The 17,861-nt window shown below is 41.6% G+C and overlaps 1 protein-coding gene and 1 long non-coding RNA gene across 2 annotated transcripts; both read left to right on the forward strand.

Annotated features, from left to right (window-relative positions):
• The first annotated feature begins 2,165 nt into the window (after positions 1-2,165).
• On the forward strand, positions 2,166-7,470 carry nr4a2a (nuclear receptor subfamily 4, group A, member 2a). The gene is made up of 8 exons (XM_048240162.1): positions 2,166-2,333; positions 2,966-3,071; positions 3,317-4,188; positions 4,703-4,832; positions 5,002-5,165; positions 5,464-5,666; positions 5,795-5,973; positions 6,112-7,470. The coding sequence occupies exons 3-8, from the start codon at positions 3,319-3,321 to the stop codon at positions 6,366-6,368; spliced, it is 1,803 nt and encodes a 600-aa protein (XP_048096119.1). The 5' UTR covers positions 2,166-2,333; positions 2,966-3,071; positions 3,317-3,318; the 3' UTR covers positions 6,369-7,470.
• Positions 7,471-11,530: 4,060 nt separating this feature from the next.
• On the forward strand, positions 11,531-16,935 carry LOC125292522. Its single transcript, XR_007193201.1, has 3 exons — positions 11,531-11,589; positions 11,777-11,901; positions 16,373-16,935. It is a non-coding gene; the product is annotated as an uncharacterized LOC125292522 (long non-coding RNA).
• The last annotated feature ends 926 nt before the right edge of the window (positions 16,936-17,861 follow it).

Below are 17,861 nucleotides of genomic sequence, written 5' to 3' on the forward strand. Positions count from 1 at the left end.
GCCTTTAATCACCATGACTTATTTCATATAGTCCAGGTATTGTTTGCCTGTGGAAGAAAAAACAAAACAAAAGCTCTTTCAGTGTCTCTCACCAGGTTGCTCATCAGCTACAGTAGACTACTAATGAAAAGGCTATGCCACATCATTTTGGTCACTTAGTTTGGATACATTTCTGTTAAATGAATAAAGTCATTGTCTTGACTGAATTTACACACACACACACAGAGAGAGAGAGAGAAAGAGAGAGCGAGAGAGAGACAGACACACACACACACACACACACACAAGCTTACAAATAATTTTGTACTGGTCCTCTCTTACATGGGTTATTCCAATCTCTTCCACAATATCAGTGGTATGCCTACCCACATCATCAAAGGTGCCATTTTCAGGTATCAACTATATGTAGTGGTCTATAAGTGTCTGCCATCTCTCTAGCATGGCATCTCTCTTGAGTGACTGAGATTTGTGTGGGAGTGATGATACAGACTTCTTACAGTAATCAATGGTCTCTGATGCTTTAGGTGCATTAGGTAGGGAGCACACATTCGGGCCTAGGAGTGTCTACTGCTTTCAGAGAATATTTTTATTTGACAAATGTTTCATTCTGTTATGAAAATGACACTGTCAAAAATATGGACAAATATGGTGATACAATTGAAAACACAAAATTGAGAAGCTAAATACACAAAATTATAATTACACCCCCAGTACTTGGAACAATACAACTGAACAAATTACAACTATGACTACCTTGTAGGCCTATTTTTTGGCATCAACCCAAATATAACTGCTAAATTATCAGGAAATTCTCCACTCCAGACTGTGCACGTCAGACCTGCCCAAAGCAAACTTTAAAGGATTTTCCCTTGTGCTGTGTCTTGTGGGAAGTCTTAAAACAAGTTGCAAGTAATCACTTACTTGAGAGAAATCTTAGCCATACATAGGCACAGGGTTCTATTCACTGGGTTTGATGATGAGGTAAGATCAGTTTGAATGACCAATGGCTGGTGAACAATACTGTCCTCTAGAGGAGAGTGCAATATGCCATGGAGAGAAAATACTATGACATGGAATTTCATGTGTTCATTTTTTTAGCTCTGGCCAAATCTTTACAAAGTAAATATGGAGGTCGGTCTGCAGAGGGGTTGTCTATCAATGGTTTAATAATATTTTGTCTATATCTTAATGTGACATATGGATACTTGTGCATCTAAAACTGTTGTTTGGCTGGCCAGTTATGAGTAGGCCTATGTCCTCTATCATGTGTGAACTACAGTAACTGTGTAGTAACCAAATACTTCAGACTAGGTAAAAACACAGCAATGTGACAATTTCTTGCAGGGTGCGTTGGCAGCGTCAAACCTGGTGTTCCTTGCATCACGCTCCACTGTGCCGGTTGCTCACGCATTTCCCTCTAAAATTGGCCCATGATGACAACTGAGTGTCGTTCACTTGCCCACTCCCAGTCGACCAGCTGGGACAATTACTAGGCACACATCTTCATAGGTACAAATGCACGCACAATTCTACAGCTGTCTGTTTTCCCCTCTTGTGGCCTTCAGAGAAAATTATATTGAACGGATTGCTTTATTATTATTATTATTATTATTATTACTTATTTATTTTATAAAACGCTACAGATGATGAAACTGACTCTACCTTTCTCGTGGCGTGTACGGAACAATGCTGCATTATATGCAGGTAGGCCTACCTACTATTTGAATTTGAGGTGAAGTGAGAGGCAAACTCTGTGAAAATCAGCTTTTTACTACTTCTATGTGAATTACAGGGTTCAAGGAACGTGGAACAAGAGGCCCGGGTTCAGTCCAGTCCGTAAATAACACATTAGTCTATCTGAACAAATTAATTGCTACTCTAATGAAAAAGCAAGGACAGGCGTTGGCCACTTGGTGTCCGAATTTTTGCGCAATGGCCGATTGTCTCCCTTTAGGTATTCTATTTCCTTTTCCTCCGTTGCAAAACATCATTTCAAGTAGCAGAGGACAGGTGTATGTAAAAGAGCGGCACCTTTTCCAGAAGACTTGAAGCTTGTTTTAAAGGGATTGGTGGCAGCTTGACGACGCCGATGACGTCCTCGCTGTAGACACGTGGGCCGTGGTTAGCGGAGCTCACATAAACAAAGGCACATTGGAAAGACTGAGTAGTCGATGCCCGTATTTCTAGCTGCTCGCTACACAAGCGGCAAGTCTGTTTCGTGAAACCGCCTGGTCGCTTATTGTATTGTGGAGCTTTACAACTGACAAGGAGAAGATATACACTCACCCTATTGGTACATGGATACTCTACAGCTTGTCTGATGGTTCCATAAGGTATGTTTAGACGATTTTGTTATTTCTTATTAATTGTCAGATTGGTTGACAGTACATTGTTTTTTTGGCTGTAATGCTTCGGGCGAAACATTGTGATGCTGAACTCAGGGATTAAAAGTAGCATGAAGCTATGAATGTAAAGACTCTGACGTTTCGTTTTCGGAGCTGGCGTTAACTTAATTTCTATGTGTTTCGCTGGATATGCGTTGTTTGCTAATTTAAAGGGAATCTCGACCGCATCATATTGGGTCATGTTTTAAATAGTTTGCTTTTTAAAACTGTTTGGTCTTGAGTCATGATGGTAGGTTTAGTAGCTTTTTGGCATAAGATATTTCTTCAACCATATTTAGCTCAAAGAGCATGCGTTCCTATGGAGAATCCGTGAATGCGCTTCTACAACGCAAAACTTTATTTCTTTGTGTAGGCTCTTGAAGCACTTTCTGGGATTTAAGTGTGTAATCTCTATCTTTTTATGTTGCACATTTTCGGTGTCGTAACACTGTGCAACTGATTTCTGTCAGTCAGTGGTGGTCAGATTCTTTAACTGTTGAGAGCGTGCTTTTTGCACACTTGGAACATATGAGCCTACATCGCCATTGCGCAGTCAGAGTAAAAGTTATCTATTTTAATAGGGGGAGAATCCAGACAAAACACTACTTTCTTGAATCCTGATCCCAAACCGATCCTGACAGCATCATCCATTTCAAGTGTCTCCGAATTACAGTCACACGACTGAAGGTATGATAACTCACTTCACTGTTTCAATGTATAACTTTAAAAAAAAAAACTGAAATGACAGTCTAGTAACATGAGCCAGTTCAGAGCTAATGCATGCCAAGAAAAAGTATGTCAAAAAGTTATTATTGTCTTTCTATACGTCTGCTTGCACATTTCTTCCTTTTAAAATTGTATAGCTACATTATTAACAAGCACACAATAAATAACAAATTAAACCTTTTTTTTACTGCTTTTTTTTCATACAGCCATGCCCTGCGTCCAAGCTCAGTATGGGTCATCACCTCAAGGAGCCAGCCCCGCTTCCCAAAGCTACAGCTACCACACAGGTGGAGAATACAGCTGCGACTTCCTTACGCCTGAGTTTGTAAAGTTTAGTATGGACTTGACCAACACTGAAATCACAGCCACCACCTCGCTTCCTAGTTTTAGTACATTCATGGACAACTACAACACCAGTTACGACGTAAAACCTCCCTGTCTGTATCAAATGCCCCACGCTGGAGAACAGTCCTCTATCAAGGTGGAAGACGTTCAAATGCACAGTTACCATCAGCAAAGCCATTTGGCCCCGCAGTCCGAGGAAATGATGGCCCACTCTGGGCCCATGTACTTCAAGCCTTCCTCGCCGCACGCTCCCACTACGCCAAACTTCCAGGTGCAGCCAAACCACATGTGGGAGGACCCTGGGTCCCTCCACAGCTTCCACCAGAACTATGTGGCGGCGACTTCGCACATGATAGACCAGCGTAAGAATCCGGTGTCTAGACTGTCCCTGTTTTCATTCAAGCAGTCCCCTCCCGGCACGCCTGTCTCGAGCTGTCAAATGCGCTTTGACGGTCCTCTCCACGTCTCCATGAGCCACGACAGCCCGGGAGCGCACCGGGGCTTAGACGGCCAAAGCTTCGCCGTCCCCAGTGCCATCAGGAAACAAGCCGGGCTAACTTTCCCCCACTCTCTCCAGCTTGGCCATGGACACCAGCTGATGGACAGCCAAATCCCTTCCCCTCCATCCAGAGGATCGCCGTCTAATGAGGGTTTGTGCGCAGTCTGTGGAGATAACGCCGCTTGTCAGCATTATGGAGTTCGAACTTGCGAAGGCTGTAAAGGCTTCTTTAAGGTAAGTTAATTTGTTTCATATGCAGTCGGGTGATTTTGTTGTAAGATGATAAGATGATACTCTTGATGAAATAATACCAAAAAAATGTTTCCTGCGATGGTGCAAGCTGCATACATATGTCTATCTACACCTGTGTTATGGCAGCTGTAGCTCAGCAGGTCTGTTGACAGTCATCGATTAAAAAAAAACTGTCATTAGCGATTAGTGATTATTTGACTAATTTTTAAATTGTTCTATTATACCATCCTTTATATGATTAGTGTAGCTTAATTGACCAGCGTTTGTTCCCACACAGCTTTAGTTGCTCCCTCCACTAAACCATTATCTCTAACAATGACACTCATGTGCGATCAATATTTTAGACAGGCGGCCTACCTGTAAATTGCACAGAATACTTGGGGTTCTTTGCATACAATTGTAAATTCAACCCGACACTTTGTCGTGGCAACCCGAAGCGCATAGTGCTGACAATCTGATTAATTTAAAACCTAAAAAATGTCCTGTCTGTTTGCAGCGCACTGTTCAGAAGAATGCTAAATACGTCTGCTTAGCGAACAAAAACTGTCCTGTTGACAAGCGCCGAAGAAACAGATGTCAGTACTGCCGCTTCCAGAAGTGCCTTGTCGTCGGAATGGTGAAAGAAGGTAAACAAATATTTTGCATTGTCAGTCAATGTAATTATTAATAAAATGAACATAAACGAAACTAATCTGAGTTGGCTGGTGATGCGCAGTGGTGTGATTGTATTTTTTACCACTGGAAGTTAATGATGCATCACAAGAATAATGACACCTTTTACTTTATTTCTTGCAGTTGTTCGGACAGCCAATCTAAAGGGACGAAGAGGCCGTCTACCTTCGAAACCCAAAAGTCCACAAGATCCATCGCCCCCCTCTCCACCCGTCAGTCTTATCAGCGCTCTAGTTCGGGCCCACGTTGACTCGAATCCCTCCATGTCTGGCCTGGACTATTCCAGAGTAAGGCCCACTTTCACTGCATACGTTGCTAGAGAGAGACTAAAGACCGTAAGAGTATTTGTCTGGATGCCATTAATATTACGTTCAGTTTAATGTCACGCTATGATGTATAATGGACTTTGAACATATGAAAGGTGGCATATTTTATTATGTAAACTGCTTTGAAACAGAGAGTTCCATAAAACACACATACGAGTATAACTGGAAAAAGTACACCCCTGCTCGAAATAGGCTTTGCAATTTCACGGGTTATATATTTTAAAGGACCTCATTAAGCTCTGTCTAAATTAAATTCCAGTTTCAGGCTAACCCTGACTACCAAATGACTGGAGACGACACTCAGCATATCCAGCAGTTCTATGATCTCCTGACGGGCTCCATGGAGATCATCCGAGGATGGGCCGAAAAGGTCCCCACGTTTACTGATCTTCCCAAACAGGACCAGGACCTGCTCTTTGAATCAGCCTTTCTGGAACTTTTTGTTCTGCGCTTGGCGTACAGGTAAGGCCTGCAGATTAAGCGTCGAACATGATAATGAGCAGTCATCCCTTAAGCTCTGCCGCCATGAGCCTCTTAAATCCTCATTTAATTGCTCGCGGTAATTAATGGCATTTTATTATTAATTGCAGGTCCAACCCGGCGGAAGGCAAACTCATTTTCTGCAACGGAGTGGTTTTGCACAGGCTACAGTGTGTGCGCGGATTTGGAGAGTGGATTGACGCAATTGCGGAGTTCTCCTCGAACCTCCAGAGCATGAACATAGATATTTCAGCATTCTCCTGCATTGCTGCACTCGCCATGGTAACAGGTGAGAAACATGCATATTTTTCTTTATTATTCGGGCTGAAATAAATCCCCTGGGTTCTCTACATGCATTAGATAAAACACATTTAGCTGAAGCGGACCTTAGGAAAATTAATTAATTTCGTCAATGCTTTAATTTCAGAGAGGCACGGTCTTAAGGAGCCGAAGAGGGTGGAGGAACTCCAAAACAAGATAGTAAACTGTCTAAAAGACCAAGTTACTTTTAACGGCGGTGGTTTAAACCGTCCAAACTACTTGTCAAAACTTTTGGGAAAACTCCCGGAACTGCGCACGCTCTGCACACAAGGTCTGCAGCGCATCTTCTACTTAAAACTTGAAGACTTGGTCCCTCCGCCAGCAATAATTGACAAACTTTTCCTTGACACCCTACCCTTTTAAAACCCCAACAGACAATTTCACACGACCTCAAAGAACTTCCACGGACTCTGAGTATTCCTGTCGCATTTTTTTTAACAATCGGCGCTCTTTTCCCCTTAACTATTCGCAAGCCACGCCAAGCCTCCAAATAGCGATCAAGGATCCATAAATGACCATGCAGAAGAGGATGAACATAAAGACCATCAACAGAGTGATAGGTTTCCAGCTCTTCTGCTTTGTAGGCTACAATCTCTCCTGTAAGAAAATGAACAACCTATACAGGGAAAGTTATTCACAAATGATTTTCTGTATCTGATCTGGAAAGTCCATGATGAAGTTAAAGAATTTCTTGTAACTGCTATTCCTAATTATTGGCATCTATGTAAACAGTTAAATGTAATATAATCCATTTATATATACATATACATACGATAGATTTATGTGATGCGTCCAAAAACGCGACTTTATAAGATGTGTATAAAGCTCGTAAAAACCTTTCATTTGTTTTCTTTTATAACGTGTGCCTATGTGTCTGTCAGGATTTCAAAGGAAGTATTTGGAAAAGGCAACGCATGTTGTAGGATTTTTTATAGGCACTTGCTATTGAGGTGATGTCTATATTATACATTATATTCCGGACACTATGTAGTCTGCTAGATTTTATAAAAATTCGTAGTATGGAACAACTTTTATGTATGACACATGTGAAAAAGTATATCATCTGTATAGGTAAAAAGGGACCCATCGTGTTTGTAAAACTGTCAGACATTCCTCGTTTGTATGTGTTGTATGTATTGTTGCTGTTTAATATAAACGTTTCTATATTTATTATTTTGTTGCCAAAAGCTACATTAAGCATGGTGCAATTTTAAAATAATTTCAAACATTATTCATTATTAGCACGTTGTCTTTGTTTTCCTGTCTGAGAGACGTCTAAGCAGTTATGACATAATTTCCCATCTAAGATAAAAGTATGTCATATATATTCATATAGGTTTGTGCTGTACATCCACTGCCTTTTTCTATGGTGTAATTGAGTATTGCAATGCGTTCGGTGCCGATTCCGAAAAAAATCTCAATGAGAAAGAAATATTTAATGTTTACAAATAAAACTTCTAAAGCATTCCTTTTTTTTCTCTTCATAACTGACACTGATCAAACAGGATTAAGATAGGATCATATAAAATTATTTTAATTATCTACGACAAAGCTAAACAATATGCTTATTTATGAAATAATAATGCATGAATGCAGGCAGCAGGTTGTAGTTTTTATTACACTGAAACTAGTGATATATAATATAGTCTCATTAAACAACTGGGTAACAATGACCCGATTATTCATTTGATTCACGTGAATAATGTTCAGACCTGACTGAATAAAGGCGATAGACTAGGCTACATCTTTTCAAAGTCACGAAACAACAAGACGTGTTTTGTTGTGAACGTGTGCAATCAAGCTGCATGATGGTATTGCAACGTAAAACAAATGGCCTAGAGCTTATAATAGATATTTCAAACGAAGCAATGAATTAAAACAAACATTTATAATCAACCTTCCTCTAAAGACCAAACGAATTAAAGTAAAAGCAAACAATACTTACATAGGTGTATTTAAAAGACAAAACTAAGTTTTTATCCTCACGAGTGGTTCTGATGATTCGAGAAATGCTTCAGCAGCCTACGCAGATGAACTTTAAAAGGACAAGATGGAACATCTCTGCTGCATTTGTGAAAGTAGATTTAATTGTCACGTCTTCTTTATTTTAGGCTTACCTTCAATATAATGGTTTCTAAAGTGGTTGACTATTTGGCTAAGTTTTACGCTTGGTGGACATTAGGTTATCAGCCCTTCGAAAGTGTAACCTAATGTAATACGAACATGTTATTTTTCGCGAACAGAAAGAAAAATAAACAAACATGATGAACGAAAAGAAATTATTTGGTTGGTTAGTATATCCCATAAAGCAATGATGACAACCTTCAGTAACACTTGGTGGTTTGATGAGGTTTCAAAGCCAAAGGAGAGATCAAACCTGTTTGGCAGAATTGTCTGAAGCCCTGAAGATCAGCCTGTTAAAATATAAAACACTTACATCTACTTATGAAACATATAATATTTGTTTATTATCTTCTATGCGTTTGACAATATGGCGTTGTCACTGCAGAAAACAATCCTCGGCTCCTTTCACTAAAAACTTTCACTAGGTCCTACTTTTTGTTTCTTCAGGCATTAGACTGCAATCGCTCCATAGTGTGATAATGAAATTTCAATGTGAGAAAAGGAGAAACAAACTGCGACTTAGAAACAGAAATGTTAAGTATATTCGGACTTAAAAGTTTCTCATGCCCCCCACACACACACACACATTAGGAAATATGAGCGTATGCGCTTATAAGGGTAGGGTAGGTAAGTAGACAGCATAAACAGACCTCCGGATAGATAAAAAAAAAACACGGTACCTAGAATGTGCGAATGCTGTGTTGTCTTATAAAGCTACTGTGAAATATGAAACTTAACATCTATATGCAACCCCAGACATGTTGACTCTGCGATTGCCCTTAGACATTTCAGAGTAGAATTTACGCATGTTTTTGCTACGTTTCTTATTTTTATTTAGATTCTTTTCTGGAAAATGTTGAACTAAATTCGAAAAAATATCTGAATAGCAAACTTATTCAGACTTATTTTGGTAGTGACAAACCTAAACAAATGTAGGCTACATGTTTATGTTACATGTCCAATGTGCTGTAAAAGCTAGTCTGTGAAAGTTAAGAGAGAAATATTTTAAACTGACATTATCTGCAACACTCGGTTAGACTGTAAAAGAGTAGCTGATAAAGAGGAGAAAGAAAGGCAGGGATGGAAAAATGGAAAAGAAGCTATAAGAGCATTGGCATCTCATTTTGACAGGTGTCTGTCAGCGTTATAGGAAAGTCTATGTGTGTCCATATCTGCAAGAGTGTCTGTCTGCAAGTAAATGTCTTTGTCTGTGTGTGTATGTATGTGTAGTATGCCTATTTCCCGTTCTCTCTGTAAGTGTGAGTGTGTGTGTGTGTGTCTTTGTGCATGTGTGTGCATAAATGTGTGTGTGTGTGTGTGTGTGTGTGTGTGTGTGTGTGTGTGTGTGTGTGTGTGTGTATCCATGCATGTGTGTAGGCCTGATCAAATCATTCTCAATAACAATGAGAAAATAATAAAATAATGTTAGGAAAATGAAGACAGGTCATTTGCAAAATCAGAAACTTTAACTGTAAGATGTTTTTCCTTTATGCATTTTTAGATCTGACTAGATATCTTAATTATAGCACTGCCAAATCTACTAAAATATAATCTTTTGATTAATCATCAGTGAATACCACAAAATGCAGGATATGTTTATCTCAAATCCCAGTACCTCGGGAGGTAGGGCAACTCTTTTGGATGGCTGGAGCGGTTCCCGGTGAACGGCTGAAAACACTTGTCGTCATCATCATCTTACCCAGAGTATTTGGACTGTTCGTGTCATGTTGCATAATGTCTTTTGATAAAATACTGAGGCATTTTTTATATTTGGTATTTTTCTCCCTAAAGTAGTGTTACGTGAAGGAAGTTAACCATGATGTCTTGATGACTATAGTTTGAAAATCACTGCCACATTTAAGCACGGCAGCAAAGGCCCTCCTCTATGTCTCACTCGATCACTCACTCACATCTGCAGATGCACACACATTACACAAATGCATGCAAGTACACTTTCCCCACACATGCACACCCAGACACATGCACACGTGCACACACACACACACACACACACACACACACACACACACACACACACACACACACACACACACACTCACAGCCGCGTGCACATACGCATACATGCAAAGATACACACACACACACACACATACACACACACAAATGGTCTCCAACTAAGACACGTCAGTTAACATATTCAAATGTTGATAATTCCATTTCTTGACAGACAGAGTTCAGCAGTCTGATATTTAATTCGTCAGACACTATCAGATCTCAGACCAGTGACTACTGCATACACCCTAATAAGCATTTTTGTGGGTGCCATTATGATGCCCTGCCATCCTGTCTTTGTGTCAGTTTACTCTGGAATTAAACTGATCTGGGCCTCCCAGGCTATGTCTGGAGCTTATCTACAATGATACAGTATTTATCATTTGATCAACATGGCAGTGGTTGCTCTTTTCCCAAAGTTCTCACAACGCAATGAATTGTCGGAATAATTAGATCTTCAGAGGAAAAACGCTAATTCCAAGTCAAATTACGATTACATTCAAACGCGACTGTCTGACATTTAGCAGATCTGTGGCAAGGATGTTTCGCTGCGTCACAAGTTCATTTCTATTGACTGAAGCTACCATTTGGGCTTGGGTGGGGTGGGGTGGGGTTGTTCATCACTACAGAATGAAAAGAGACACGCATATGTACCAAACACTTACTGACAGGAGATACAGTGCAACATCCATGTCAAGAGATTTTTTTTTTTTTAGTCATAACTCATTTAGATCTAACAACATAATGGTGCCCATACATGACTGGAAAGAACATTTTATTTCACTGACAGATCACAGAAAGGCTGTTTGATTCTCCTATTTGTCACGACAAAAGACGGAAATAGTTTTAAAAAAAGACAGGCCATGGAGTTTTCCATGTGTGTGTGTATTCACAATGCACTACAGCTGTTTTTTTTTCATAGTGGGAGAAAATTCAGTCAAGTGTTTCACCTGTCAAAAGCCAACCATGCAGCTGGTAGCCCAGGGTGACTGATTGATTGATTGATTGATTGATTGATTGATTGACTGGATTCCCTCAACCATAGTGATGACGCAAATGATATACTGCAGACCTCCCTCCCTCCACAAAGACAATTGAGGACGCCAGCAGAAGGACGAAGCTCCAGGCTCTCCTCTTTTCTCCTCTCCTCTCCTCTGTCTTGAGTGCAGGAGCTGGTCGCTAGAGACACTCCAAATGATTATGGTCCACAGGCATTCCCCAAGATGGCAATAGTTCAGAGGGCACACTTTTTTTGTACGTTTTTTAAGTGTACTAAGAACAAACCTGAAACACTGTCATTATTTTTGCACTCACAATGTATTTTTACAGATGTTAAGCCACTCAGCAGAGGATGTCGCCAAGCCATCAAATCTCAGGCTTCATTGGGGGGCTCACTCTCCCTCTGCCATAGAATTACCAGGCCCTAAGTATGATGCATTCCACCAAGGTGGGCTAACTCCTGTATTTTTGTTGTTTGAATGCTCTGCCTCATCTTAAAAATATGCCATGCAAGAGAAAAACAAAAAAAAGCTCACATTTATTCAGATGTCAAATTACTTATTTAATCAAATTACGGCAACGATGTTAGTAGTAGCTTCTCTCATTGGGTCTTTTGTCACTTCTAACCAATCAAGGAACCATGTAATGACATCTCTTGACCTTCAGAGATGGATCAGAGGAGCACCTGCGCTTGGCTGTGACTGAGGGCTGTGAACACCTGGACGCCAGATTCTATCCTGTTAGATCAGCAAAGTAGAAGGTACAGTTTGCTTGTCCGTCCTAATTGTGCAACACATTTTGTAGTCTATATCCAGTAGCCTCAAATGCAAATGAGCTGGCCGTGAACTGAGACCTGAACATTTATTTTTGAAAAAGTGTCAGTGTTGTCTTTGCTTACATCTTATGTCAGTATAGCCAAAGGTGTGTATTTGTGTTTGCTATGTATAGGCTACGTTTATCAAAGCAGGTGACATATCAGTGAAATTTATGCAGGACGATGCTAGAATACTGTCTTAATTTGCTTGATATGTCATGAGTCTGTATTGTGTCAATATTTGCGATGTGTGCATGAGTGTATTTTGTGTGTGTGGGTGTGTATTTTAAGTGGAAACTTCCTTTATGGGCCTCATATGTCCTGGTTATTATTTTCTGGTGAGAGAGGAGTGCTTTATCATACTCCTCTAGTAGTGTTAATCCTTAAACTGGGTCAGTCAGAACACTACCTCTACACGGCCCTGTCTCCATTAGAACAGAACTGATTAGGTCACCAAAGCAGCTACGCCAGTGAGGGTTTACACAAGACTGTCAGGAATACACCGTCCTGGATTTCTAATGATGGGGTGCAATGAAAACCAGGACAGAATGAGTGATTGAAATCATAAATGGTTTGCATTTGCATTGTCAATAACCTGCATTTGGTTGTTAGTGTCTCAAATGTGTACCTGTTAGTGTGTTATGTAGGGAGGAGAGAAGTGAATGACAGAGTGCATAAAAACCGGCTACTTTTATTTAATGAATGGTTTAGCATTCTAGACATTTTTTTTTTTACTGTTTTTATTTATTGGTGCGTAGTTGCAAACACGTAATTTCATTGTTTCAGTGCTTATTTGGTGTTGAATAGTGGACCCAAATGAGTTGAAATGTTGAGTCTTGTAAGAAAGCCAACTGACACACAAAGACTGACACACAAAGATTATGTGTGATTCACTTCACTGGCAGACAAAATACACGCAATTTACACATTATGCACATTTGAACATACGTTTCTCAGCTAATTCAGATCATGAGCTGTGATTCTACCAAAACTCGATTTACTGTCATCTAATCAGTACACAAAAGACCAGTGATTTGAAAAAACACAGAGCATAAACATTGTTTTTGTAAGTAATAAACATCTCAAAATACTTTGCATTTAACACCTTGATTGTAGAACGACAGTAAAGCAGTAGCAGGTGGATGTGTGGAGTGTGACTTTGTGCAGGCCTGCGTGCTTGTTTATGCTCAGTGCTTATGGAAATGAATGGAGGTGCCCAGCGCTTTCCTGCCGCACTACCTCTATCATTCATAGAACTAAACAGACAATCAATTCAGCAGTCATGTATGGCGAATGAACAGAACTGACAAGCTGTGAAGGATGGGGGCCCGAAAATCAAACACCGCTGTCCACCGCCGCCCTAATGGCCATTACCAACTGGGACAGGCCCAGTAAAAGAGGTTAATCATTAGCAAAGATCCCTCTCCGGGAGATTGACTGGTGCTCCGGCCCAGTCAGATCACTCATAAATATTTACTTCATAATAACAGCTGTGGGTAGTCTGTTATTGCACATTGATTTCTGATGGATGTTGTCAAATTATTATTTCAAGTGTGGTCAGCACACCAAAACCCATTAATGCAGGCGCCAGACGAGGGCTCAATTCTGCTGGCGACAAGGAATTATTCATGCGATTATACTGATTGAAACTTTACAGAGACGTGCACTCGTAGACACACATGGTGTAAATGCACAAAGCGGTGGGCCACCTTCTATTTCATAGTCTGCACACAAGAGAGTGCGTCCCACACACACACACACTCCACACACACACACTAACACACACCTGCATACACTATTTCATAGTCTGCACACAAGAGAGTGCGTCGGTGCCCCGTTACTGAGCTGTAGGCCAGCGATACAAGCACACACTCCACACACACACACTCCACACACACACACACACTAACACACACCTGCACACACTTACACACCCACACACACTCCACACCCAATCACACACACACACACACACACACTCATATACACATGCCATTACCTCCACTTGAAATGCAACATGCATCTATATCGAACATATGCATTCTGTCCTCTGACCTTATTGACAAAACAAAACAGGAAATTTCCTTTCTAGGGCGCGGTGGGGAAAGTGCTAACGTTTCCTTGGGTGGACATGTTTCCGATTAAATTAACTTTAATGAACCCGGCACTCACTGATTACTGAACAAAAAAAACAAAAAAAAACACATCTGTAAAATGCCTACCGGTAAAGGCAGAGCCTGGCAGGTTGTAAGGAAGAAGGGATTCTCTGGACGGAGAACAGTGTGTTTCTAAGTGGTGAAAAATGCCTCAGTCTTTGCAGTCATTCAGTGGCTTAAGAGGCATTGAGTTGGATAACCAGCAAATGATGCATTAGGATCTCTCAGGCAAGGCCTGCAGTGGGGAAGGAATGCAAGGCAAGAAGCAGATTGGTTACGTTCGCATTCCCAATGAGTGGGGGCCAGCCCAGTGGCACAGGGGGGAATAAAATAGTGTGTTTAATCACATTACACAAGTCTATTACACTCACGTTAGAGCATGCTAAATTACCAGACACAGAGCAGACCAATACAAGCCAAGCCCACACATCAACGGCTAGATCAAGCCAGCATATGGGCCCATATACTCTCCACTCGCATAGGATCTCGCTAAATAAAATGTCTCAGTGCCCTAAAATGTTTAACCTAGAAATGCTGACAGGCTCTTGTACTGAAGATGATGCTTGTTTAGCCTTGTTCTCTTTTAGGGTATTCAGAGAATGCCTGACATTATTTCCTAGCTTACTGATGTATTTTCTCCAAGAGGTAAAGGTGCAAAGTGGGCATGTTTCACTTGTTTCACTCCTGCCCTGTAATCATTTATACTTCATGACATGTTCTGTGTGCAACAGCAACACCTCAAATGCTTCCTTATATTGTGTGGTTGAATCAGTAGAGGAAGGAATAATGTTTTTTTTTTTTTTTTTTTTGTTTTTTTAAGGAATACAAAAAATTATTGCTATGAATGAAGGACCGTTGTTTTCCTTTCCTATTTTTGAATTATAAAAAGAGCAAGATGGCAAAAGAGCAAAAGACAATCTTTTTTTTTGTTTCAGTCAGAGAAAGCTTATGACTGTGATGGGCTGTCAGACTCAGGATGGACATTTGTGTATTTCCCGAGAAATCAGAGGTGTGCCCCTAAGATATTGCATCAACTTTGTCAACTGGCACATCCAAACAGAAGGCTCATGGCATATTCGGAGGGAAAACGGAGGAAGGAAAAAAAATGGTCCGTTTTGACATGCCAGATTTTGAAAGTTCAAGCAGAAAACCAATTATAATGAGCACCGCAAAGCCTGCAGCCCCCACCCCCTCCCCCATCCCCATTCCAGCCGCAGATACTAAAAACATTAGAAAAATAAAGAAACAGAAAAATATAGGAACCCACTGCTCTGCCATTACCTGAGAGCAGCTATGTGCAATGCAACCACACAGGGATAGATCATATAAATAGTCTATATTTGCCGCGTAGTCTCCACCCAGACCTTATTCAAGCACAAATCAAATCAAGTGTGGATTAGAAAGTAAAAGAGTGTGGTTTAAGGGAATCTATCCCACAGGAGCTGCAGTCTGATTCATCAAACACAGCTTAAGTGTATAGTATATCTTATGCGCTTGTGGGTCTCTGTTCTGTGGAGAAAACACAGAAAATATCATTATTATTGTTTGCTTACAGTTGTATAAAGCGAATATATTATATCATGGTGTGCGCTGTTGCATTTGAAAATTCCTTGGCTCATTTTTTTACCCTCCCAAAGGGTGCATGATGGGTCTCCATCCATGCTGCAGCCTCCCCTGAGCATGGTTCTCAGAGCCGCAGAGAGTGGGAGGTTGGAGTGTGTGTGTGTGTGTGTGTGGGGGGGGGGGGAGCTGTGTGTTGCAGCAGACAGTGGAGCTCCAGCACCGGGTTTAGCAGGGCTTTGTCATCTCAGAGGGAGATTAGGGACAGACACATGTCAAACCCAGCCGAGCTGGCCGCAATAAAACACCTGCCACCCCACCCCCCCTACACACACACACACACACACACACACGCCTCCCTACACAGACACACATTGTGTGTCGCGCGCGCACACACACACACACACGTCTGGGCATACACACACATACGCATTCACAAAAACATGCTCAACTCTTGACCACTCCACTTGAGCACTAAACATCCCACTTCAGAGCTGACAGCATACAGACTCTCACGATCAAGAGAGAGTGTGTGAGAGAGAGTGGTATTCAACTCTAACACTACATGCAGAAAACCCCATGGTCTTGGCATGCATGCACATTCAACAAATTAATAGAAAAGGAAATAGACAGAATTTAGTTGACGAGAAACACACATCACACTTGCCGTGTCTATGCTGGCACCTTGCTATTTTTGACAGGACTATACGCGACGGCAGAGATGGAAGTGGGCTTCAGCAGAACTCCCCCGCATGACGGATGGTGACCAGGCAGGGCAGGGCAGCCAGTCAGCCAGAGAGGATCAGGAACCCTCAGGAATATGAACTAGAGATCAGAGATTTTTTCCTAAACAGGGGCAGAGCATTGAAAACTCGGGGAAGGTAGCAGGCAGCCTGAATCACTGACCTTCAGGCAATATCTCCATCCACACAGTGAACGGCAGACACGCACAATCCATCAAAAGGCACGTGAACTTTCTCTCCTCAAAGGTTCCCTGGATGGATCACGCTCATCAGTTTGGATATGAATATTACATAGATGCAGCAAGCGCATTGTCTTCACTGTTAGCTTTAGATCATTCTGTACATTTCAGCTGCATGTGGATTGCAAATCGTGGGCCTCTGAAGTAAAATAGACCTCAGCTAAATCAACATTCAACCGCACTCCAGGGGAGCTCAGAGAGACCACAAACGCATACACTTTAGATTGTTTACAGCATACAAAATTCACTCTCGTCTCCCCAGACTTAAAGATATGCCTCCGCACCCACTGCTGTTTGGTTATGTATTTTAAAAAAAGAAAAGAAAACACACACATGTTAAATTTTTTTTCTTACATATTTCACAATTTGAATCACATTTTGAATTATTGCTTTGCACAAAGCCTTCTCATGTTGTTATGAATTTAACAAAAGAAGAAATAGCGAAATCAATAAAATGTATATGAAATATGTGAGGTGTGTGTGTGTGTGTGTGGGGGGGGGGCATGGAATTGCCCTTCCGCTGGTCCCCTGGAGCACTGGCGAGATCAGTGTTAATTTCCAGGCTGCCTTTGATTGGGCGGATGCGGGCGACACGGCTAGCACAGGTCAGCGGCTGGTGCAGCAGAGCATGAAACAAACAAATAGAGAAAGCCACCTCCTGGCATTCCACTCTCACCCCGCACACTCCACCGCCAGCCTGCCCGCCAGGGCCCCGCCACCAAGAACCTGCAGCACGCCAAACACTATAGGAACGGGGAGAGAGAGAGAGAGAGAGAGAGAGAGAGAGGGAGAGAGAGGGTAGAGAGAGAGAGAGAGAGAGGGTGGGTAGATAGAGAGAGGGGGGGGGAGAGATGGAGTGAGAGAGAGGGAGAGAGGCAGAGAGAGAGAGGGTGGGTAGAGAGAGAGAGAGAGAGAGGGATAGAAGGGGAGAGAGAGAGAGACAGACAGACAGACAGAGAGAGGGAGAGAGAGAGAGGGTGGGTAGAGAGAGAGAGAGGGATAGAAGGAGAGAGGGAGAGAGAGAGAGGGTGGAGAGAGACAGAAAAAAAGAGGGACAAAAAGAAGTGGGTTGTGGGAGAGAGAAATATTGAGAGATTGAGAGAAGAGGGAAAGCAGCTGAAAGTGAGAGACAGAGCAATGCTGATGAGAGAGGGGAATAAAGAGGAGGGTGAAAAGGCAGTGAGAAAGTAAAGGAGAGCAGAAGGGAA

This window comes from Alosa alosa, chromosome 3 (genome assembly GCF_017589495.1).
Source record: "Alosa alosa isolate M-15738 ecotype Scorff River chromosome 3, AALO_Geno_1.1, whole genome shotgun sequence".
In the NCBI taxonomy this organism is placed as follows: domain Eukaryota; kingdom Metazoa; phylum Chordata; class Actinopteri; order Clupeiformes; family Clupeidae; genus Alosa; species Alosa alosa.

Coding starts and splice junctions, on each gene's coding strand:
- nr4a2a (XM_048240162.1), top strand. CDS start 3,319: ATGCCCTGCGTCCAAGCTCAGTATGGGTCATCACCTCAAGGAGCCAGC. Junction 4,189..4,702: donor GCTGTAAAGGCTTCTTTAAG/GTAAGTTAATTT, acceptor GTCTGTTTGCAG/CGCACTGTTCAGAAGAATGC. Junction 4,833..5,001: donor CGTCGGAATGGTGAAAGAAG/GTAAACAAATAT, acceptor TATTTCTTGCAG/TTGTTCGGACAGCCAATCTA.